Below are 25310 nucleotides of genomic sequence, written 5' to 3' on the forward strand. Positions count from 1 at the left end.
CTCTTTTTCCGAAGTTTGGCTTATTATGAAATCTAAGCATTCGAAATGCAAAAACTCATATGATTTGGATGTACATAAGTTTATACTAACTATTAAAATGCCATGCGACTTCTACAGTGCTGATTTAAATTATCCGGACAAGACAAACTAAATTTGAAACTTGAAACTTCAAACGCGTAATTTCAAATTTCAATTAGTAAATGAAGAATTACGCTGAAACTACCACATTAATTGATGAGAAATTTATATCAAGAGAAGCCTCTACAGGTCAACAAAGTTCTAGAAGGGTAGAACTTCCAAAAATCTGTATAAGAGAATATATTTTTGGTTGATAGCAAAAAATGATCATTTTTACTTTATACAAATCAAAATCTTATAAGAACTTAGCGCAAATTTTATCTTTTTAGAACTTTGTTGGGCTGTAAAAGAGGAATAGTAGTAGTAGTAGTTTAGGCGCCTAACAATCCGAGGGGGTGGGGGTGAGCAGGGCGCGGAAAAGAGCAGGAGTAAAATGTTCTAGATTGTTTGAGAACATTTCAAAATGGTCGTTAATTGTTCTAGATTATTCCAGAACTTTCATACACATATATCGATATAAATAGCACCAAAATTTTAGTATAATTAATTAAAAATTACTTGCTATCTTTGAACTTATAAGCTTTTTGTAGCGTTTAAATTTTAAATTCTTACTAATCTTACCCGAATTTGAGAAAAACGCGTTTCAATTTTTCAACGTTCGTTTTGTTCGTTTAATTTAAATCAGCACTGTATACATAATATGAACATAAATCTATAGTCTTACAGTACCCCGGGTTCTGTAAGATTATAGGTTTATGTTCATATTATGTAGACAGTGCTGATTTAAATTAACCAGACAAAAAGAACAACATTGGAAAATTGAAAAGCATTTTTCTCAAATTCGATTAGTGAAAAAATGAACAGAACTGAAGTTGCTCAGCATTTAACCATAATTATCATGGTGAAATTTATTTGGCGAAGTTCGGAAACCGTAGGTAGTGGGCGTCATCTGTAAGTTGGGGTTGCAATTTGTCAACTTATGAGTTTAAATTTAAACGGTTTTCCTCTTCTCCGTATGTATAACCTTTTGGCGGGACACTTTGTTGATGACATTTTTGCTGTCCATGGTTGGCTTAAGAAATTTAAGTACATCACTTATTGATGGAAAAACGTTTTTGAATTTTAAGAAAGGTGGCTTTTATTATACTTTTTATTTTCATAGTTGTGTCTCTTAATCATGGTGTATTTTAATTGCGGCGGCTTTAATTTGTGAAAAGAAAACGGCACAAAAGAACGCTGGTTAATCTTCAAAAACCTTCAAGTTTCTTTCGACGAAATCTTTAAGTAGTATATCTGAGTAATTTTCTATTCGAAATTTGGTTATTTCAGGTCAAATGACAATTTGAAACAGTTTAGAATGGCTGCCGATGTCTTCGAAATAGAAGATTTTACCAATGCAACAGACTGGGAGAATTTTATCTTCCTAGTCGAACAATTCTTCGCACAAATCCAATCTTCATTATTAACAAACTCAACTAACTTCGGCGACATTAACTCTTCGAATCCTAAATCAAACTGCTTGTGTAGTGATGTTATTAATCTTTCAGGGCAAGTTTTCGAGCTTCACTGTTACGATCTTGGTGGCTTTGAAGTTGACTGCAATAAAACTGTCTCAAACAAAAAAGGCAGTCAAAGTCGTGATTATGGAAAAATGTCGAGCGAAGTTTCATTTATAGGTCAGAACGAATCATCGACATGTCCCTACAAAAACATTCCAAAATGGTTCGGCTTTTCCTGCTTCGTTATTTTGAAATGCACCAGTTCTGAAATTAAGTCTGAATCGGACATGCAATCAATACTTAGTGCTTGTAGTGTAGTTAGCTGTAATATCGGGCTCAACATACCAATTTTCGGACAGTTTCTCGAAGAGTGGCGGTGCTTTTTATCCGGTTTTGGAGGCGCCGGTTTAGATGGCTCTGAGAATGAATATAGAATGGATATGATTCATATGAAGTCGGCGCCGAAATCGAACTTGACTCACCTGTCGGGATTGTTGGACCTTTTCAGGGAACACGCGGCCTTGTCTAGTAGCGCAGAGGTTACAGTCTCAGCTTGTTTTACGTACTCATTGTATGATTGGACCGAGTTCACATTGAATTGGGAAGATCAGAATGTGCCTTTGGCAGACACAATGGGAGAAAATGTTAGTTGGGTGATGATCATCGAGTAAAAAGATTTTTTTTCTTGAAGAAAAAATTTGTTTCTCCAAATATAATTTATCAATTAAAAAAAATTGAAATTCGGTTAGATGAACAAGTAGAACTTTCCAAATTTTTGATATTTACACACAGAAATTGTACTGTCAAATGAATTGTACGAGAATTGTACTACGTAATTTTGTCGCTATTTTAAAAAAATTATTAGATTTTTTATATGATTCAGTTTAGAGCTGTTTTTCGCAGGCAAAAAAAAAGATTTTGTTCCGGAACCTTTGATTTTACAAGGTAGATGAAGATATCAAATGTGTTTAGTGGTTAATTACCGTATATTTTACCGTATATTACCGTACAGTCGGGTTATGTGAAGGAAAGTGTCAACTGGGTTGAAATAGTAAAAGAGCACAACTATTTTCTGACTGTTAACTATCAGTTTTACTAGGCGATAATATTAGTCCAACTGATTGTCTCTCAATGCTTAACTAGGAAACAATCGGTGAATCAGTAGCCGTCCTCTTTGACATTCCAGTCGGCACTTTCGACGAAATAGTCTCTGAGATTCAACTGTCGGCTTGTTGGGATGGTCTGTCCTGTTCAGTCGTAGAAGAAAGCGAGTCGTATTCGGATATGACTCCCTTAAACGCACCGCAGTGGTGGCTGTCTGTGAAAATGAACCAAAATCCGAATTGCATTTTAAGTCAACATATTTTGAGTATACTTCGAATGACTAGACTTTCGTTTATTCTACAAAAGGCGAAATTAAGCCCAGTTAACTCTTATGACCGACTTGAAGATCTGGAAAAGTTAGAGCTGCCGGATATCAATAACATCATAACGAGGAAAAAATGGAGCGAAACTAACTATACAGTGCATAGTGAAGAAATGAGTGATCAGTTAGCAGGGGCAATTATAGAACGACTTTTTGACAGAAGTTTTTCGCGTAGTCATTTCTCAATGGATGAAATTTGCACGGCATTCAAATCTGCACCAAAGAATAGTATAATTTACGATTTAGCTTGGATTCTGTGTCATATAAGTTATCGTTACTCTAGCGCCGAAGCGATGTTAGTCGTTTGGAGAAAGTTCGTAGCTCAGGTTCGGGAGTACTTCGACGCTGGTGTCTACATTCCTTCGGTTTCGGTGGAAAAACCAGATTTTTCATCTTGCTTGTTGAATCAAAAGTTGCAGTTTTTGAACTGCTGTACCAAACGTAGATTGGACCGCGAAACGAGGTGTAAAAATGCGAATTCATCAATTGATTTGAACAAAGAGAATGTTCTGAACAAAAGTGAACTTAGTGTTGTTTCATCAACAGGTGAAAGTGGAAACGCACACGAAGACGAGTTTTTCGATTGCGATTATGATAACAATGGACAAAAAGAGGGTGAAGAAGTTAGGAAATCGTCTGAAAACTTAGCAGATAGGAAAGATGACAAAAGTGAACAAACAAATGCACGGGAAGGAGACGAATGGAATGAAATGTGGGATAATTCTGATTGGAATTTCGACGATGAACCTGATATCGAGGAGAAAGAACTTGAAAAGAACGAGAAGAAAAAGCAAACCAGTACATTGAGGCCACCTGAGGGAAGACTGAAATTGTTCAAGGCTAGTGTTTAACCTAAATAGTTGAATGAATTTCAGCTTTTTATTTCAAAAAATTAAAAACGCCATTAAGGAAGTCTATTCATCTCATAAGTAGCGAAAACGTAAATAGCTGAGAAAAGTTCAATGATGGCAAATATAAATTAATTTTTTACACTGTAGGAAGAGGAATTCCTCTTAGAACACCCAACAAGCCCGTTGTACGTCCCAGAAACCCAGGAACCACCGATCATGACAGAGTACTCCCTGGCCAAGGAGGCGGAGTTCCTGGAACAGCTGGGATCTAATTCAGATGCAAGTGAACTGAGAATGTTGATTCAGTCACGCACGCTGCTGTCTGACATGGAGTGCTTCAAGGTTAGTGATGTCGTTATTTAAAAAATTCTATCTGCATTCATTTGGCAAATAATTTTTTAGTTTGAAAACATTTGTCAATTATGCTCATAATTTGAGGCATTTTCCAAATGCTAGCGCAGTCGAAGTAAGCAGTTAAAAAGGCCGTGGAGATGAAATATGATCTAATTGAACGCTGAGCCCTGTAAACCTAACTTCGTGTTTCTAAAAGAAGTGGCTGACTGGTTTGGTTGACCTAGGCGGCCAACCCGGGATGTGTTCTGGAAGATTTCATCAGGTGGTATTCTCCTCGAGACTGGAGTCCATCAGAAGGTCTCAGTGTCCGTATGACTCAGGACTCCTCTAATATCTGGGTCAAAAATTGGAACATGGCCCTCCCAGTGCCGGCCAAACGACAGAAGCGTCTATTTGACGACACCAAAGAGGCCGAAAATCTGTTTGGATATTTTTCGTCTCTAAACCGAAATGATTTGGCAGACTTGATTATCAACCCGTTGCTACATCATTGCTACGAAGAAATCGTATCAACGAAAAAAGAATTCACTTGCTTTGAAGCTATGAAATTAAATCTGGAAAGCGATGTGAAGAAACTTCATCAAGTTGACCTCGAAAGCGAAGGCAGAAAATTGTATCAGTTTTTAGTCGATTTTGTGGCTTTAGAGTTGATAATATCTCGTGCTGCGTCGCTTGAAAAGAAGTTTTGTCATTTACCAACTTTCTCAAACGCAGAAGCTGCCACCAAGACCATCAAAAGAAATGTGAAATTTGAAGTGAAATCTGAAATTACAGGCGAAGTTGACGATATATACAAAGATTTTGTAAATAGTTTGATGGAGAGTTCCACTGTTCCTGTAATCGGAGCTTCTCGTGGGCCGGTTGGTGACGTAATTTGCAATCTTTTCTCGCTTGCCAATAGGATTCAAGAAGAGGACGATTACTCATTCGAACGAGCAAAATCAGCTGGTCCGATTACAGATAACATGTTTCCTGCACCTATAACAAAAGAGTTTGTTTTACAGGCCAATTTATCGACCGATAATCGGAATAGAGAAAATTTGAAAAATAAGTGGAAAAATAATGATGACTGCGGAGACAGGGAGTCGGGTAAGATTGCAGTTGATTTACCACAGAGAATGTACGCGACAGTTGGTGCTTCTGAATTTAGAGTTGCAATGACAACATGTAGTTCTACTAAAATTGTATAAAGATGAAATGGTGGTGTTTACGTAATTAAGTGTAGTTAATAGATATAAGTAATTTTTGTTTTCTCCACCGCAAACAACATGTTTTTCTATTCTTTTTCGCAAAAATGTCTTTTAGCTAAAAATAAGTATCATTTTTCTGAATTGTGCTCACTATGAAGCTAAGCTTATCCTGGAAGTACTACTATGTTTTTCAGGATTTAACTATTCCGATTGTTCGTGATGAGTTTTTTGTTTTTAGGAAAATTCCTAAAGTTTGTTCAGGCCTTACAGCACTTAGAGCATAGCTATTAGTTTCCTCTTCTGTGAGTTTTCTCCCACCAAAAAAAGCTAAAAATTTAGCCTTGTACGAATAATTGTTCCGACTTTCGAAGAAAACGGAATATTTATGCTCGGTGTGGCTTTTTATTCAGGCAATTTTCGCCGATCGAAATAATTGTTTCCGACAAAAAAAAAATTATACCCCATTGGAGATGTCGACTTCCTGAATTCAAATGTAAAAAGATATTTTACCTCGTTTATTTTTTGTAAAGTTCTGGGGGTTTGAAAGTTGCCAAATGGGCCATGTTCTGGACTAAATTATGCGCGGTTTGAGAAATCTATCTATCTATTATTTAATTGGCGTTTAATTGTGTAAGAAGTCCTTATGTTGGCATGTTTAAGAGAACTCTGTTTGAATGTTTAAAATTTTTCAACGTATTATTTTTTGTATGTTTAACGAAAGTGTTTTTGCACGTTTAAGCTATATCGTATAGTAAAACGCTTAAGAAATTTCATTTAGCACATGTTAAAGAAGTCCCTATGTTGGTCTGTTAAAAGGCCAAAACATTGCAAGTGTCGGAAAGGTTACTCAAGTCAGCTTTTCAAAATCAGTTGGAGCTCGAATGTTATAACTCCTTTGTTCTTAACGTAAAACTATCAAAGTTTTTGTTTCACCATTTACTTTATTGATTTTGAGTTTCTCAACCCTAAAGTGGGGTACTACCATGGTACACTCAGAGGTTGCAAATCTAGCGTCCAAGTGGGACAGCTCAAATCCTTTTGGTTCTCGAGAGTTGGCGTTTTTTATGATTTGTTCATTTTTTTTTCAAAAAGTTTAGATATAAAAAAACTAACCGGACTTGAATTTCTCAACCCTATAGTGGGGTGCTATCAGGGTACACTCTAGGGTTGCAAATCTAACGTCTGTATGACCGCTCAAGTCCTTATGATTTTCGAGATATGGCATTTTATAATTTTTCATTTTTTTTTTCAAAAAACTTTAAAAAAAACAACAACTTTTCGAACTTGAATTTCTCAACTCTTTGGTGGAGTGCTATCAGGGTACGCTCAAGGGCTGGATCTCTAGCGTCTATATATGACTGCTCAATTTTTTTTGGTTTTCGAGAAATGGCGTTTTTTAATGATTTATTTTTTTTTTTTTTCAAAAAACTTAGATATAAAAAACTAACCGAACTTGAATTTCTCAACCCTATAGTGGGGTGCTATCAGGGTAAATTCGAGGGTTGCTAATCTGGCCTCCAAGTATGACTGCTCAAATCATTTTCGTTATCGAGTATGGCGTTTTTATGATATTTTGAATTTATTGTTTTTCAAAAAAACTTAGATAGTTTATTTTTTTTTCAAAAACGTAGATGTTAAAAAAATAACGGAACTTGAAATTTTCAACTCTATGGTGGCGCGTAGTCAGGGTACACTCAGGGGTTGCAGTTTTTTTCCAAATGTGACTGCTCAAATCCTTTTGCTTACCGAGATGTGGCGTTAAACATTCGGCGTTGCAAATCTGCCCTCTAAATTTGACTGCTCAAATCCTTTTCCGAGATGTGGCGCCTGATACATGAGCCCAGTTCATCTTCACGGTTGCAAAAATAATTTAGTACGTGTTGTAGGAAGCTCTTTTAATGTTCAACGATCTGTTTGAAGCACCGTAGGTGCGAGTCATGCGCTAGTTTATTCATATTGCTGAGAGCGTAACGCGAGTTATTTATGCGTGGTGAATTATCCCGCATAACAAAATCGTTCCAAATTGAATTGAGGCTAGCTAATTTGTCGTATTAATTCCGTACGACTCAATATTTTACACTTTGATTTTGTCCAAAATTTACAGTTTTTCAATATTTTCTTTTCCCAAAATGAATTAAGGGACAGTCGGAACATTCAGGGCTTTGCCCTGATATACGAGCAGTCTTGTATTTTTTCCGCCGATTGGCAGGCGTTATTGATTTATTATTTTTGAGCTAAAAAAGAATCATATCAAAAAAAAGAATCATATCAAAAAAAGAATCATAAAGAATCAACTGTTTTGTGGCACAAAAGCCATGAGTCCCTATATCTTGCAGTAAACATCTCTGTTTCTCGTCACTTTAAAAATGCAACTATTTCAATATTTTACAATGGGTGATATTTTACAGTAAGTAGCAGGTTTACTGGCAGGTCTTTACAAAGCAAAAAATGGTCCCAACGGGATTCCAACTCGCAGCTCTGGGAAAGAGTAAAATATGTTAGCAACATGTTACTAGCCAGTATGCAATAAGCCATGTGACTGAAGGCCTATACCCTATACGCCTCGGTTTGAAACCCGGTCTGTACCATTTTTTTTTGCTCACCTGAGTTGGATCTGCCAGCACTTATTGTGATATATTGTAATATCGCCATATTTCTTTAACAAGAAATTCCAAAGTATATTCGTTTTCTTTCCCAGCGATTGGCCGGTGATATTGTTTATCATTTTGCACGAGTAAAGAAAATCAAATTCGACTGGTGTGGTGGCATTTAAGTCATTTAGTGCCCATATATTGTATTAAGTTCTCCACCAAAACAGTACAAAAATTACTTAAGGAAGAAAATCCAATTTTTCCATTTTTTTTTGAATTTTTCTAACGTGTTAGCAGTTATAGGAAAAGGTTTTCCAAGTTTCACATCAAGTTTTCTAATGTTTAAGGTGCTAATTGATACTTGGGTAATAATGGTTGTTTTGTTTTCATCTTTTTTTTTGCAATTGCCTGCATTGCTTATTTTTTTAAACAATTGTCATAATGTAAGGCCTTGAATGCAAATTTCTTTCAATTTCGCAGCCTTTTATAAGCTTAATTTTCTATCAAATGTATTTTTAGATATAGTAAATGTCGGTGTCAGCGTTGCTGCGAGGTTAGATTTTCAACGACGTTTGACTGAATTCCTTGTCATCTCCTTTCAGTATATCATCATCACTTAACTAGTTAATCTGGACGTCAAACATTTGGCGTCAATTGTCCATTGATATTGATTGAGGGGTTTTATACGACTGAACTGAAGTCTAAAACAGAGAATAGTTCGAAGTTCAATTTGGTTTATTCTACAGGTGTTTGCTCCAAGGCTTGAAAACTGGCGTTATAATTGAGGTTTATGGCTTAGAAAATCTCGGTTTAATTTTTACGCCCAAAATATTATCATTAAAAAAGATCTCTTAAATCTGAAGTAATCTATCAAAGTGCTCTGCAATTAATTGGATTCATTTCGCCTCAAAGGGTTTCTTTCATTTGTCTAAGCCTGTAATAATTCCTTAACTGTAGAATTAAAATCTTTGATCCAGTATTCAAGATTGCTGCTCATAATTCATCGTACGATCAATTAAATTATTTGAACCGAACCGAAGGTTATCAGAGTTTACTGTATTCAAACTTTTATCAGCATAATTTTGGCCATCATTATAGCTTTGCCGACTGTATTCAGCAGCATTCTTCTGATTACAAGATCACAAAAGCGTGTGTCTTGAGCATCATAAAGCGATTGCAATTATCTCCAATTTTATATTACTGTATCGGATTTTTTCAAGATACACCCGAGTACTGTTTCTTCAAGGAGCTCGACACCATGTTCAACGAGGATCATTCTATGTTCCTTAATGCCTGTTACGGCACTTTGTTCACGTGGGGAATGACAGCAGCAGGTGCGGCCTTGGTCTTCTTTTGCCGTAAAGCCTATCGGAAGTTCCTGGACGCAAGTCTGGGTTTTGCGGCTGGGGTGATGGTCGCAGCCAGTTTCTGGTCGCTTATTAACCCGGCTATTGAAATGGCAGAGGAGTCTGGCAATTATGGCGAGTTTGCGTTTGTTCCAGTGGCGATCGGATTTGGAATTGGTGAGTGTTTTCGTCAGGAATGGTAGAAAATGAAAGGACAAATAAATTGTATCTAAGGTACTACTATGATAGAGTGGTCCCTCGAAACAGCAACTATGATAGACAGGTCCTGCTGTTATTTCGCATTTTATAATTTTGAACATTAGTTTGTTTATAAATTATTAATTTCAAAAATCTGGCGAAATAAGCAAGTGTATTGCAAACGGGTGCTAGGCTTGTTTTCCCGCGAGGAACTTTGTCCACAGACTCATCTGGACTCATCTCTACCTTGTTTTATTATGTTTTCAAATTGCTTAGGGTTCTTGGCCAACTTAGCCTGGAGGTAGCGAATATGCATGGGACGGCAAAGGTCCTGGGTTCAAGTCTGACCAGTTTTTTTTCAAACAGGAAATAATTTGTTGCAAAAAAAAATTGTCGGCCAATTATTTGTGCTTATTTGTTGTCGGCTTAGTTGCCACATCTTGGAGTTGTTTTTTTTCTACATGCTTTTTTTAATAATGTTTTTAGTTCTCGATTTACGCCTACACTGTAATTTTACCTACCTTGACTTCATATTGCCTTCTTTGTTTTTTTTTGTTTACCTTAAAAAAATATCCTCTGCCAAAATTATTTTGGCCTATTTTTCATCGGCTTCATGACCTAATTTTGGGACGCTTCAAGATCCACACAGTTTTAGCACTCTACTTTGCACTTTTCAAATTTTTTGTATGTTTAACAATCTGTTTATTGAAGTTTCATTTTTTTCTTTTTGGAAAATTTTTTCACTTTTAGCAAAATTTTACTTTTTTTTCTCAGAAACTTTTCCTGATTTCCAAAAAAGGAGTATCAATTCAGAGCCGCTTATCCCTCTGTCTGCCTGCATAGTCCCCTAGAGTCTTTTTTACTTGACCCTTCTGTCTACAGCCTTCGAAAAAGTGTAGAGGAATATTTGACCTACATTTTTGAGTTTTTTTTGTTTTCTCGAAAACTACCTCTCTCATATACAAGTTTTTGGTTTCAATGAATAAAACTCACCTGCATAAGTGGTCACAATCAAATTTTTTTGCATATAAAGTTATGGCCCTTGGAATAGTTAAATGTTTGATTTTTGACCGTTTGTGGATCTTTTCGTTTTTCTCGAAAACTAGCGTCTCAAATCTGATATTGTTAGTTCAATTAGATCAGGTATTGGTAATCTCCTCTGCCTTAGCGAACACTAAGAAAAAGTTTAGCAAGAAGTTATCGCCCTCTGAAAAGTCAAATTTTTGGTTTTTGACCCATTTTTAAAATTAAGTTATCTCGTAAACTTCCCTGCCATACCTGAGATTTTGGGTTCAATTCTCAGTACGTGCTTCGGTTAGTTCATTTGTTTATGCGACTACGCCCAATTTTTTTTTACTCCAAAAGCTTTGGCCCTCGGAAAAGTAAAAATTTTGATTTTGTGACCGTTTTTTTAACTTCTCTCGAAAACTACTCTCCCAAATCTGATATTGTGGGTTCAATTAGATAAAGGTCAGTGGGAAGCTCCTGTGAATTAACAGACACTACCAAAAATGTAATCAAGAAGTTATCGCCCTCTGAAAAGTAAAATTTTTGATTTTTTGACCTTTTTTTTTTTTCAAACTTTTTGAATGTTCTCGAAAACCACCTTGCGATACCTGAGATTTTGGGTTCAATTCTCAGAACGGGCTTTACTTCTCTCGAAAACTACTCTCTCAAATCTGATATTGTGGGTTCAATTAGATAAAGGTCAGTGGAAAACTCCTGTGAATTTGCAGGCTCTACCAAAATTGTACACAAGAAGTTATCGCCCTCTGAAAAGTCAAATTTCTGATTTTTTGACCGTTTTTTTAAAAAACTTTTTGAATTTTCTCGACAACCACCTTGCGATACCTGAGATTTTGGGTTCAATTCTCAGAACGGGCTTTGAGAAGCTCTTATGCTTATGCGACTACGCCCAGTTTTTTTTCTCCAAACGCTTTGGCCCTCGGAATTTTAAAAATTATGATTTTGTGATCGTTTTTTCTTTTAAAGATCTCGACTTCTCTCGAAAAGTACTCTCCCAAATCTGATATTGTGTGTTCAGTGAGAAAAACGGGAAGCTCTTAAGTATTAGAGGAAACTAAGAAAAAGTTGTACACAAGAAATTATCGCCATCTGAAAAGTCAAATTTTTGATTTTTTGACCGTTTTTTTTTTTACTTTTCTGGCTAACCCTCCTGCCAAATCTGATATTATAATTTTAAGCCCAGTTTAATTTAAATAAGTTATGGCCTTCAAACAAGTCAAAGTTTTAAAACTTTAACAGTGTTTTCGGAAACTTATTGACTTTACCCGAAAACTACCGGGCCAATTCTCAGGTTGTGTTCAAACAAGAAACTTGGCTTTAGAAATCTTCTCTGCTTAAGCGGCCATAACCTGCTCTTCTGCAGAAAAACATGGATATTGGAAGTCTTTTGAACGTTTTTTAGGACTTCTGACCGCTTTTTAGAAATTTTTTGAATTTTCTTAAAATTTACACAATCAAATCTGAGATGAAAAAAAAAATCCATTGAAAGATCAGGTTGCTATAATTGTTCGTGCAGAAACAGCGATTCCTTAATTTTTGTAAGAAAAATGTTTTCTCCTCGGGAAAATTGATTATCTCTCTGTTCGTGCCGCATCAATATAGCAAGTTCATTCCGTAGCTGGCCCTGTAGTTGGTTTTGATCGAGACTTACGAATAATTTGGCTCACCTTGTTTTATTCAATATCTAAAAACTTTTCGACATGTTTTTTTTTTCGTTTGTATTGTATCGCAAGTGGTGCGAAACTCCGCTTCTCCTCTGTGTGAAAGTATACTTTTTGCAGCTCTCAACCTTTTTGTGGGGTGCTTACAGGGAACACACAGAGGTCGCAGATATAGACCTGCATAGTTGGCCTCTATTTGAACTTTCAAAAAATTGTAGTTTCCGAGGCATGACAGTTTTTGTTGTTCAAAAAGTTCCGGTATTCTCAAGAAATTTTTTCTAAGATTGATACAAAATCTGATTGATGTTAGAACTTTAGATTTTTTAAAACATGAAAAGTGCAGTTATATGCTGTCGGTCTTTTTAGGGTCCTATTTCTCAAATGAAAATGAAATTATCTGTATTTCAGAAGTTATTACACTTGCGAAGCAAAGGTTATTAATAAAAACTTTCTTTTTTTTCAACCTAAGTCGCAAATCTATTAGTGCCACTTTTGAATTGGCAGACTGCGGTAGCAGTATAATATGATATGTGCTTTGACATTTGATAAGTAAAAAGTTAACACAGCTGATGCATTTTAATTCATCAAATGAACCGAAAAAGTTATGACTATGTCAGTACAAAGATAAAAATCAGTAGAATGATAAAAAGCTCGATTTCAGAATTTTTCCAACTTATTGTATCTCGCAATTTTTTTGAAATGCATAATTTATACATATTTTGGTTATATGCTTTCCAATTTATTACATGCAAAATTGTCTTTTTGTATCTGGTGCTACTTTTGCTGCATCGAATTGGCAATTTTTTTTAGCATATGTAGCTGGGTTATTGGTGGCTATTTTTTTGGGAATTTTAACCGTCCGTGGCTGAGTGATTTTTGCGTGAGATTCAAATTTGCTAGTTGTCAGATTGGAATCGGATACGTAGCCGAGTTTTTGCTAATTATATTTTTTCTTTTTTCACTCGATAGAGCTGCTTTTTGGTCGTGTTCTTGCAAGTGTTTGCGAAGAGCAGCTTAGCTTCGCCTCTGTGTAAAAATATGACATTTTAGTTTTAAAAAAATTACTTAAACTTTGACTTTGTAAATTGTTCTTTTTACAAAACCCTGTTAGATGACCCCAGTAAGTTCATAAAAAGTGACAATTCATGAAACTCAAAGAGCCTTCTTATGTGATATATTTTTCTTCGAAACTGGAAAGTTATATTTTTCATATTTTAATCAGTTTTATTTTGTACTTGTTCTGTTACGCTTTTCCGACCGTCTGATGTAAATGTTTCTTCTTCTTTTCTATACACTATAACAATGGAACAGCGATTTGACTGCGTTTTTCTGCTACTTTTTAATCCTTTTATGATTTTAATGATTTTTAGGTGCTGCTTTCGTGCTCGGTGCAGATGTGCTGGTAGAGAAAATAGGGATGAACTCACAGAGCCTGTACGAGACCATTTTCCAGGCAGAGACAGGTGCCATATCAGTGGAACAAGAACTGAATAATCCGGCCACTAGTTCGGATGCAACATTAGAACTAGCTGATAAAGCTCTTGCCGATGAACATGTCACACGTAATCTTCTTTTCATTTTTTATATGCAGCTAAAAATTTTGAAGCTAGTAGAAGAAGAAGAGTGTATTCCTCTAAACTTGCAAAACAAAAGCAAATCAATTATGCCTCAATATAATTCTATATAAATATACGCTTTTTACACTTTGCGAGCGTGGTGTATCATTATGACTATTTCTTCAACCTAACTTGGTTCATTTGGTGGCACTTTTGCTACAATCACGATCTGTAGCATTAGAAATCTCATAGCATCTGATAATCGTCTGTGGATGAGAGGGAAGGACGTGATACTCCAAATCTCGAGGTTGCATGTTCGAATCCGACGCATAACAAATGTTTTTACTAATTCGAGGCTTATTTCACTTTATAGAGCTTCTATTTTGCCGTTTTATCGTAAGTGTTTGCGAAGCACAGCTTCGCCTTTTAGTAAAAAATATATTCATCAATTATATCATCGAATTTATTGAATAGTTAGAGAGGATACAGGAAGGATAGCGAGAATAATCACAAGGAGCCCTGAGAGAACTGGATACGTTCTTAGTTAACTGTATTTCGATTTAGTTTCCGTAATATTATACAAAATAGCTAAATCAAGTTCTGGAAATCTGAACAAGATGCATGCCAAGGAACTCTCCCTAAAATGTTACTATCTCTGAGTCCTTTAAAAATAGAACGTTTCTTATATCATATTTTCATTCTGTATGCAGCAACAATTTTTGGGCCTTGTACCATGTACCATGGTATGTTATGCCGAAAATAATTTTATTTAAAAAATAAAACAAGTTTCAAAGGAAGTATTTTCAAAGATAAGAAAAATTTTATAATTCAGAGCAGTTAGTTTTGGCAAGACACTCGCAGTCCTTTTAGTAGCCCAATTTCATTGAATTACGAGTAAAATCAAACAATTTTTTCTCTTTCACTCAAGATCAATTGAAAGTTTTGAAAAATCTTTTGGAAATGTTTCATGAAAACGGATTCTAATAACTGTCAATGAACGAAGTGAGGACACTTATTTAGATCGCATGTTTTTTTCTCGTTTTGTTACCGGAAAGTCTTTACCCAAAGAAAGCTTGTGTTATAGTTTGAACTCCCTTTTTTTCTAACCTAAGTCGCAAATAATGTGTACATTTTAAAAGTGTTCGTTTTGATTAATATTAACACTGACTATTATATTACAAATTGCACTTAAGCTTCAAGTTATCATGGATCTGTAGCAAAGAGTTAGGGAAGGAGACCCGCAACAAAATAAGAGAGTTCGAATCTTTCGTATACTAGCTAAAATGCGTCCGCTCTATAAATTGAGGCATGTTAGTTGGTAAATTTTTTTCAAATTGACTGGTACTGATAATGCGGCATTATTGGCTTGCGTCACTTAGCAATTATTTAGACTCATTATTGGCGTGCGTCTTTGAAGAAATTTTTCTAGACTCAAAATTTTACTCATTCAGTTTTTCCCAGTTGCGTTATTGGTCATATTTTTGCTTGTGTGTGCGAAGTGCAACTTCGCCTTTTTGTATAAATTGTTCACTGTTCGACTTTTGAACACTTTAGTCTAAAAGAAAAGCAAATCACGCTCTCTGACGAATGTGAATGAATGACTTTCAGTTTCAAAGTGGATTTCAGTTTTTAGGTTTTGCTGAACAATAAAAAAGTAATCATGGGTACTGTTTATATTAAACTCGATCATAGAACGTTGAGGTTATATACATTTATTTTTTTGGTTTCCTTGAGTTAATTGGCACTTTTCAACTGTCTGTTGTCTATGTTATAGTGATTTAGGATTGATGAATCAGGTTATTATTTAATGAAAGCAAAAAAAACTTATATGAGTTTTTAAATGTTCTGATCTTTCATGTATCATCTATTAAAGAGTTTTTTTGTTTCTAGAGTCTAAACAAGGGAAAGAGTCGCCCCTTAAGAGCTCAAATGGTGCCTCTTTTGGGCCAAAACCATCCAACGTAGACGTTGAAGACAACAAGGAAGGCATCTTGACAGATGACATGAACGTATGTGATAAAACGCTTCTATGCTTCAATAAATTTTACAGACAGAAGAGCTGGCACAGAATGTTGCTGCTGGTTATTGCCATTACAGTCCACAATATTCCAGAAGGTCTAGCAGTAGGAGTTGCATTTGGGGCTGTCGGAAAAAGTGACTCTGCGACGTTCAGCAGTGCCAAGTCTCTTGCTCTCGGGATTGGAATCCAGAATTTCCCAGAATGTGACATTCGACCAGAATGGCCAAAATGCAATTTATGCAGACTTCGAATTTTTAGCAGTAGGCCTTCCGAGTTGATGATTTCGAAGGATTAACGACGTTATTCGGATGATTGGCAGAACGGTGAAGGTCAGGATATTCCCGTATTTTAAAATTTTAAATTTTCGAAGTGATGACGTAATATTTCTGAGAAACGTCAGAAGCGGCCATTTTAGAAAAAGAACTAAGAAAAACAGAACAACTTTATCTGTGATTGTGAACAGAACGAAAATCGAGATTAAAGAAAAATGACAACGAACTACAATAGCAGAGAACGTTCCAAGCTGCAACTATTGTGCTGCTACAATAGTTGCGGGGCCGTTGCCGACAACGGTGAAGGGTGAGAACCAGCCTTCCGGATTGGTGTGAAGTTGAAGTTAAGGAGCTTGATTCACTGGATTCAAGAATCCGGAAGGGTTTCGGGACTGGAACTTTTAGCCTTTTATATAAACTTTTAGCTTCTTGTCATGTCCTGAATTGAATTTAATTAACAACTGGATTCATTTTGATAAGGATGAGAAGCTAGGAGGGGGGGAAAGGGTTGATCCATCTTCGATGGAGATGATGGTTTTTATCTACTGAATAAAAACAATAGTAATATAATAAGTAGTAGCCCTGTTTTTAGGAGTGACCTCGTGGTCTGGGGATACTGAGACCCAGCCATGAGCTCACTAATTTTGCATGTAATTCAGTTAATTTGAGCGTTCTGGTCGAAGCCGGAGAACAGTAACGTTTTTGTCGACCTGATGTAAGAAAGACCACCGAAAAGTACTGGCTTGGTAGAGACGGTGAAAAACATGCAGAGCTCTGTTTAGACGCTAGCCAGTCGTCTTAAGACTTAGTTTTGTTATCCGTCGATATGTATCTTCCGGGCGAATGTTACATGTATGTTTTTATGGCGCTCCTGGGTGTTATTCTTTCATAACATCATGACCGGCGGAACCGTTAACGAGCACTCCGCGCCGAGCGGATGCTCACATTAACGCCCTTAATAGGCCTAAACAGCCGGGGCGGAAGGGTAGTTCGGAACGCGGAAGCCTTCCGGATTACCGTGAATAGTTTTTTAACCTAGTTAAGACCGAAAATTCACGAACCAGGAAGGGTGGGGGGAATCATGAACCCCTCATCCCCTGAGTGGTTTGTGACCAAAAACACTTAAAGATATAAGCAAAACCAAACAAAAAGTAGTATAGTACCCAAGAAAAACAAAAAACATAAAAAATAACCGAAAAAACCAAAAACAGTAAAAAAGTAAAAAATCAGTAGAAATCATCCCCCCAGACAAGATGTGATTCAAACCCCCCGTTTGTTGTTGATAGATATATTGTTGTTACAGGCATTTATATCAGTCAGGATCGTTACGATCAATTTTGTAGCCCGTTTGTGAGGCTTGTACTGTAGGGTTATTTGAGCATTTAAGCACGTTAATGATAAATTGCGCTCAATCCGGAAGGGTCAGCTGATTTGCGCTCAATTCGGAAGGGTCTTGGGTGAAGACCGATCCGGCAAGCAGTACAAGGAGCAACAAGAAGGGGCTCAACGACAACAGCAATCGACTGTTGGGTATCGTTAACAAGTTTTGTATCCCTTTTGGTGCAAAAAGTAAGATAGTAATCTGTGGGGCGCTCGACAGTGCTGCACTGTAGTGACCCTTCACCGAACTGCGAATATCCGAGTTAAGCACCTTAATTCGGATAATAAACAAACCCGGAGGGGTATAGTATTACTAATATTATTATTTATATAGCCTATATTAATAGTCTTATATCGTTTTTCAGTGAAAAACAACGAAAACAGACCGGTTTTTAGGGTCAAAATAGCGATATTTTGATCCCCCCACAAGTCGCGATTTTTGAGATATCGATATTTTTTGAAACGGAAAAAAGCGCTAAGTTAGTGTGTTACATCGTAACTGCACTACCGTAATAAGTAGAACCGGTTAACTTTAGTTCGGAAGTGGTTGGAACTAGTTTGGTACAAAAAACCAAATTTTCCCATTTTTTGATAGTAAGAAACACTATAAAATCAGAAAATTTTTTGAAATCTTTGAGTTAGGACAGTAAAAATAGTTGATCGGACAACTTCCACTGGTGAATCTACGAGTTTTAAAACCCGCTACCCGAAAGCCTTCCGGGTCGCAGAGAAATCGAACATAACGTGTTTGATTTGGTGGATTCATCAATCCGGAGGGGTCCAGGTAGCATAGTTTTTCGCAAATTTTTTCTACAAAAGCGTTTTAGATCGGGTCTTTTGCATTGAACTAGAAGAGTATAGGCCTTCTGAGCTCAGATCAATAATTTTTAGGTCGAAAGGACCAGATTTGCGGAAAAAGTTAGGCGGAACCTATAAGAGAGAAAATTTTTGAGTTTGGAAAAAAGACGTTTTGGTTAATAACTTTGGAACTACAGAGCATATCGAGTCAATCTTGGTACAATTAGATCAGAAATTAGCTGAAATTACTAGTAGGAAAGAGAATTACTCGAAAAAGCGAGCGAGAAAATTTTTTGAGATTGTTTTTAGCAAATTACACAAATCCGGAGGGGTACACCCTTCACGTTTTATAAATTTTTCTTAAAAACCCTTATACCTCTACCAAAAGTTGATAGCGATTGAACTAAGTAACTTAGGACAGTTCTAGACAAAAAGGGAGGGCTGAAGGCACAAGACAACCATAATAGAGTCGAAATTAGGCAAGTGATAAGACCCTTCACCGTTAGTGTGAATTGTCAAATAAGTGCCTTAACTTCAATCCGGAGGGGTCTAGGAAAGGACCCTATACCCTTCCCAGTTAATTCAAACAGCATAAAAGCAACGCAGAACGTATCCGGAGGGGTATAAGCTGAGATTAAGAAAACTACGAAAAGCTACTTTGACAGAGCTAAGGGCTCCCAATCCGGAGGGGTCGAAATTTTTCAAAGTCAGAGGGGTCCGAATCCGGAGGGGTCTACTTTCCACAAAACCGGAGGGGTCCGAATCCGGAGGGGTCTTATAGTTGCTAATTCGGAGGGGTCCAAATCCGGAGGGGTCTGCTATTAACTAACTCGGAGGGGTCCCAATCCGGAGGGGTCTATATTCTGACAGTCCGGAAGGGTCCTATTTGTGCCAATCCGGAGGGGTATTATTTTATTAAGGACTTAGGTAAACGAAAGAAAGACTAAAAGCGAGAGGTATTAGGTTATTAATACACAGGCTAGGTATCAGTGACTGCACTGGTAACTTGCCTTTCAAAAAGAACCAGACTAATACAAAACAGGTCCGAACTCGGATATTCGCGACACTAAGTCTAAATTAAAAAGAGCGTGACTCATTGGTGTGGATTGAAACATAATACGTTTTTGGGAAAAGTGACTGCCCTGAGGATTTTAGTAGGTCTAGCTCGGGCAGTCCGAAGGCAGATAGGTAACACAATACTCGGTGGGTGCAATAGACGCCCACTTGAGCAAATAACTGCCTTCAAAGTTTTGTCTGTTTTGTCTGTTGTCTGTTTAAAAGACAGGTTCGACTATTGTACTGCGACCGACTAAGAGTACAAGACATATACGTTTTTTTATATATACATTCATATTGTGTCAATATATATTTTTTGTTTTTTGATTTTAAATCAACCTAAACTGCTTGATTGGGTAGTGAGTACACTATCTTTTAAAATTGACTGATAACATCATATTGTGCTAGTTTCCAGATCTTTGGACCGATAATCGGTCAGTGTGAATAAATTTTATACAAACTGTACTCTGACAACATACAGGGATTCGTGGTCACTATTTAGTAGAATCTGGTGAAATTTATTGTGTTGTGTCATTATTATTGTTAATAAAACTATAAGGTCTCTAGCAATTGAGTCAAGAGTGGGCATAGGAAAGTGACAAATAAAGAATGAGTTTAGACAAGTCAAGGATACCAAAACGAGGTAATAGCTCTAGGAAATTCATACCTGAAAAGCAGAGAAAAACGATGACCGATCCTTTTGTGGATTGGATCAAGCGATCCCGGTCCGATAAGGAAGAGACGGTTTCAGGCAGAATGGTTGAAACGAGAAGTCAGAAGACCTCAGAAGAGCGAAGAGAACTGTTGGAAGTGGAGGTCAATACGGACCATACCATGAATGACAACCAGGAAGTAAATGAACTGGAAGGGAGAGGCAGAAGGCTGGCGAGTGAATCTACCCCGGTAGAACAAGGCCACGATTTTGCCACTTCCACCGGGACATTGGATCGAGAGGAGATGTCGGAACTGTCCGACATCTCAACTGAAGTAGCGACAACTAGAAGATCTCCGACAGACAACACTATGATGGCAAGCGGAACTGGGAAGCAAATAACGTCGTCATCGTTTTCAGAAAGAATGAAGAACACCTTAGGAAACTTCTTTCCATTCAGCATGGGAGGAGGAGCAGGAAACGATGGTGAGTCCCAGGAGGATGAGGAAGATGAAGAGGAGCAAGGGGACTTTGGATCTCAGGTCAGCCTCAACAGTTCGATCCAGGAGAACGAGGCATACGTCGGAAGAGAGACTGGAACCATGGACAAATTTGGTGTAGTGACAACGATAAGCAAAGAGGCAAACACACCAGGCCAGTCAAAAGACTTCGCGATTAGGACAAGTTCAGAGCCACAAACTGGAGAGAGTAGAACCAGAGGGCTAGGCAACGCGTTAGCGGATCCTGAAATAGATAATGAAAAGACGTCAAGACAGAGAGTCAAGGCCCGGATCTCGACCAGCACGAAGCTACCTGGGACTGACAGGGTTACACCGCCACTAGTGACGCCACTCGTGGATAACGGGGCAGCACTAGAGGAAGCCTTAAACAACATAGTGGGCAGTTTAGGAGAACAAAATGAACAGATGTCGATAAGGATGAGTGAACTAGAAAGAGCAGTTCACATTGAAAGAGAAAGTCTGCGGGAAGAAATAAACCGCAACAGACAAGAAGTTGGCAGAAGCGAAAAACGCTTGAAAGAAAGAACGGACGAACATATGACGAAGAACTTGTCGCGAATGACAAGAGAGGCGGAACAGAGGGAGTTACGCTTAAGAGCCGACATGGAGAAGTTAAGAATTCAGCAAGAGCAGTCTCTTGGGTCTCTTGACACAAAGATAGACGCGATGATGGAGAGGCGAACGCAGGCTATCATGGATAGGTTGGACGGGCTACTAAGCAGCAAGAGTGGACCAAAAGAAGGAGAGCCGAACTCGGGAGGTCCCAGCAGGGAACCGAGGGTGAACTTCAATGAGCATCAAAGGAGGAAGACATATGGATCCACTAGAGGCAGGGGCAGTTCATCAGGCTATGCCACAAGGGGTAATACAGCATGGGGCCCGAACAGTAGAGCAAATTCAACGGGGAACAGACAGACCTCTGACGAACGACCAACGCAAGGCACACATGCGACTGGGAGAAGTGATTCCGGCAACAGGGGGCATGCAAGCCCGAAGAGGAGTCATGCAGGTCAAGCAGGAAACGCTCATGGTGATTCGGATTGCAGGGATGCACCGCACACAGAGCCTTCGACAAGGTGTGAGGACACTCAAGCGGGACACTCAAGGGATGCTACGGCAATGGCCACAGCATTTGAACCCCTGAACAGGTCTTTGGAGACATTCCTGACGAGGTTATCTGGAACCAATGAACGCAGTGAGAAGTCCAGAAGAGTCTTTAAGAAGCCAAGATGCTACAAGGACGAATCTGATGGCTGTATTGATACCTGGATAGAGGTAATGAAGCTGCATTTCGAGGAAGAGGACTTGTCGGAGAGACAGGAATGCAGCGCGCTCACCAGCAACTTAGAAGGGACAGCCCTGAACTGTGTCATGGCTAAGAAACAGTATCAACGTGACACTGCTGAGAAAATCTTCGAAATCTTGTTAAACCGTTTCGGATCAGGGGTGCAGGGGCACCAGGCGATGATGCGCTTCGAGAAACGGAGGCAACGAGAAGATGAAACAATAGACAAGTTTCTCGATGATTTGAACATCCTCTTCCACTGGCAGAGAGCAGGCTTGAAATGCAAACCATCGAAATGTGAAATCCTTAGGGATTCGATCAAGTACCTGGGAAGAATGGTGGACCGGCATGGTGTGAGGCCAGATCCAGAAGCAGTAGAGGCTGTGCTGACATGGAAAGCTCCTAGAACGGACACACAGCTCATGAGCTTCCTAGGATTTGCCAATTACTACCGTGAATTCATTAAAGGATATGCGGACAAGGTGTATCCGATGCAGAAGCTGATGCGCAACAAAGGGAAGAAGTTCGAATGGAACGATGAGGCACAAGTTGCTTTCGAGAACATAAAGCGGGAACTGTGCGAAGCGCCAGTGCTGGGCATGCCTAGTGAAAAGGGCATGTATGTTCTCGACACAGACGCATCGGTGGTGGCCATCTCAGGAATATTGCATCAAGAGCAAGAATGGAACGGCAGCAAAGTCTTGAGTGACACAGAGATGAAATATGGCGCACCAAAAGCAGAAATGTTTGCAGTAGTCACCTTCGTGGAGAAGTACCGTGCATACTTGGGGAGCGCTCCCTTCAAGTTACGCGTAGACAACAGAGCGTTATCCTGGTTGAAGACCTACTCGATGGATCAGAGTTATATTGGTAGATGGATAGTAAGACTGGATGGCTACCATATGATAATCGAACATAGGATGCGTGATAAACACCAGAATGCTGACAGCCTCAGTAAGAAAACTGAGTCCTATGAAAGATTGGAGCAGAAGCAGGCCAATCAGGCGGAAGTAAAGGAGGGATTCTCGTTTCTGGACAAAGAAACTTATGAAGAGCTTCCCTTAACGAGATGGTTGGATAAATCAGGACATCCAATTCCAGGGCACCCTGAGCTACCTGTAGAGAAAGCAGCTGAGATAAAGATCCTGTCTAAGGAGGACCCGGTCCCCTTGGATTTGTTGCTGCGCTCGAACCTGGTCCAGCAAGAACTCTCTCGCATGAATATAAACAGCCTCTCATTATTGGATAAAACGGTGCAAGTCACACCACAAGTAATGCGGATGCTGGGTGGATTGTTAGAAAGAGAAGTGACCAGAGATGACCCCGAGTGGACAGCAGCAGTGGCATCGCTGACAGTCAGTGAGAAGGTGAAGATCATGCCGTCCAGACGACAACACGAAGAGAACGAGAGGGATTGTAGGACAATAGTTCAGCAACTAGTATCCTCAATACCCCAAGAGATTTTAACCAGTACTTCTTACGGACAGAAAGGACAGGAGAGCGGCAGGCAAAAGAAAACTGTCACCTTTGTAGACCGGGACAAAGACGGTGAAGTTGTAAAACAAAATCTGCTGCAAGACTATTTGTCCGGGGAGAAGGATGAGGAGAAAAACCAGCGATGACAAGATCAACACCCGGGACAAGTGAATTGGTCCGGGGAGTCCGAGATAGACGAGAAAATTCCTGATGAGAAACAGGACCTAGAGAACAAGGTTTTGTCCGGGGAGTTCAGATGGATGCGAAGGAAATACAGACATGATCTGGAGGAGCGTGCAGTCTCCAGCACAACACCTTCGACGGATAATGATTCCCGAAACTCAGGAATGGATACCTATTCCGACAGGAATTCGACCTCGGGATCAGAACTGTCAGAACTAACGATACACACGCTACTAGTGGAAACTCGGGCGAGAGACCTGGACAGAGAGGTGTACCAGGATCCGGACAGCGATCGCTACCTTATACCGAGCGAAAGTGTCTTTGACAACGCAGCGGATGACTTAGAAACAATAGCAGTATCGAAACGTTCGATGAGCTTATTGCCACAGAAAGAGGCAGTCAGGACTGATCTTCAACCGTTTCAGCAAGAAACACAACCGTTGGCGAAGATTTGGTGTGTTAAGATGGAAGAAGACACACATCAGCCCAACGAGCTGAATAGTCAGATGAGGGTCATGAAGACGTACTTGAAGGCGAGATACAGACTCTCGGACCTTCTAAGGGCGCAGAGAAATGATCGCATGACAAGCAACCTAAAAAGGTGGATAGAAAACGGTGCACCTGACAAAGGTGACCTAGAAGAAGACAGCTATAGGATCCTGAGACAATACTTCATGCAGAAGGAGGGGAGATTATATCTGAACAAGGACGGGATCGTGGCTTGCAGGAGAAGAGAAGAAGACAAGGTCTTATACAAATATAACGCGATAGTGTTGCCGCAACTCTATCAGACAGAACTATTATTCAGGTCGCATGATCAGATGGGCCATCAAGGGATCGACAAAGTGTATCAGAGGATCCTGAAGCGCTTTGAGTGGCCTGGAATGAAAAAGGCATGTGAGAAATGGGTAACAGCCTGCCTGTCATGCCAACAGGTCAAGGATCCAAGGAAGTTGCGATTTCCTTTACAGTCGATTGAGTCGTCTGAATTCAACGAGGTGGTGCAGATAGATCACCAGAAGATATGCATGACAGACAGCGGTTACAACCAAGTCTTGGTCATGATAGATCACTTCACGAAGTATGCAGAGGCCGTGCCCTGCATAACTGCCTCGGCGGAAGAGACATGCGACCACCTGATCAATACGTGGATAGCAAGACATGGTTGTCCAATGACGTTTCAATCGGACAATGGAACGGCTTTCGTAGGCGAGCTTACGAAAGAGCTTATGAGACGGTCACAAGTCGCTCAGGCTCACTCCACAACATACCATCCTCAGACGAATGGCTTAGTGGAAAGACAGAATAGGACGTTAGTGTCGATGCTGAGGGTATATTGTTCCAGGTACATGACCGATTGGGACAGATACCTTCCACAGGTGATGGGAGCTTATAATAGCACGCAACACTCCACCACTGGGGTCAGTCCACACATGATGCTGACGGGACACGAGAAGTCTTTACCCTTGACATTCTTCTACCCAGAGTATGAGGGGAAGAAAACATCTCCACAGGTTTACGTGAGGGATGTGATCAGACGTCAACAGGAGTTGAACGATCTGTGTAGACGAAATACTCAGCAAGCACAGGCAAGGCAGAGGAAAAGATTCGACAAGAAAGCAGCTGGTGCAAAAGCCTACTCGGTGGGAGACTACGTATGGGTATTTCAGAACGTTATACCACCGAAAGGAACAAAGAAGCTTCTAAAAAAGTGGAGGGGACCCTTCATGATTACGGAGGTGCACCAGGAGGGACGCTTTTATAGACTGAGCACTGGCCGGGCCGCCCACTACGAGAACATCAAGCCACACAATCCATCGACAGAAGACTGGTGTATACCTGCAGACATGGAAGAAGGGGATTATTTAATGATGGATCCTGCTTGTGAGGT

General features: G+C 39.1%; 2 protein-coding genes across 2 annotated transcripts; both read left to right on the forward strand.

Moving 5' to 3' along the window:
* The first annotated feature begins 1411 nt into the window (after window positions 1–1411).
* On the forward strand, window positions 1412–5434 carry LOC134854747 (rab3 GTPase-activating protein catalytic subunit-like). The gene is made up of 4 exons (XM_063871105.1): window positions 1412–2221; window positions 2721–3842; window positions 4002–4196; window positions 4433–5434. Exons 1-4 carry the CDS (start codon window positions 1436–1438, stop codon window positions 5396–5398), a joined length of 3069 nt encoding a protein of 1022 aa, XP_063727175.1. The 5' UTR covers window positions 1412–1435; the 3' UTR covers window positions 5399–5434.
* Window positions 5435–8511: 3077 nt separating this feature from the next.
* On the forward strand, window positions 8512–16404 carry LOC134854748 (zinc transporter ZIP11-like). Its single transcript, XM_063871106.1, has 4 exons — window positions 8512–9512; window positions 13591–13782; window positions 15667–15999; window positions 16346–16404. Exons 1-4 carry the CDS (start codon window positions 9248–9250, stop codon window positions 16402–16404), a joined length of 849 nt encoding a protein of 282 aa, XP_063727176.1. The 5' UTR covers window positions 8512–9247.
* Window positions 16405–25310: the final 8906 nt, after the last annotated feature.

This window comes from Symsagittifera roscoffensis, chromosome 9 (assembly GCF_963678635.1).
Source record: "Symsagittifera roscoffensis chromosome 9, txSymRosc1.1, whole genome shotgun sequence".
Taxonomy (NCBI): domain Eukaryota; kingdom Metazoa; phylum Xenacoelomorpha; order Acoela; family Convolutidae; genus Symsagittifera; species Symsagittifera roscoffensis.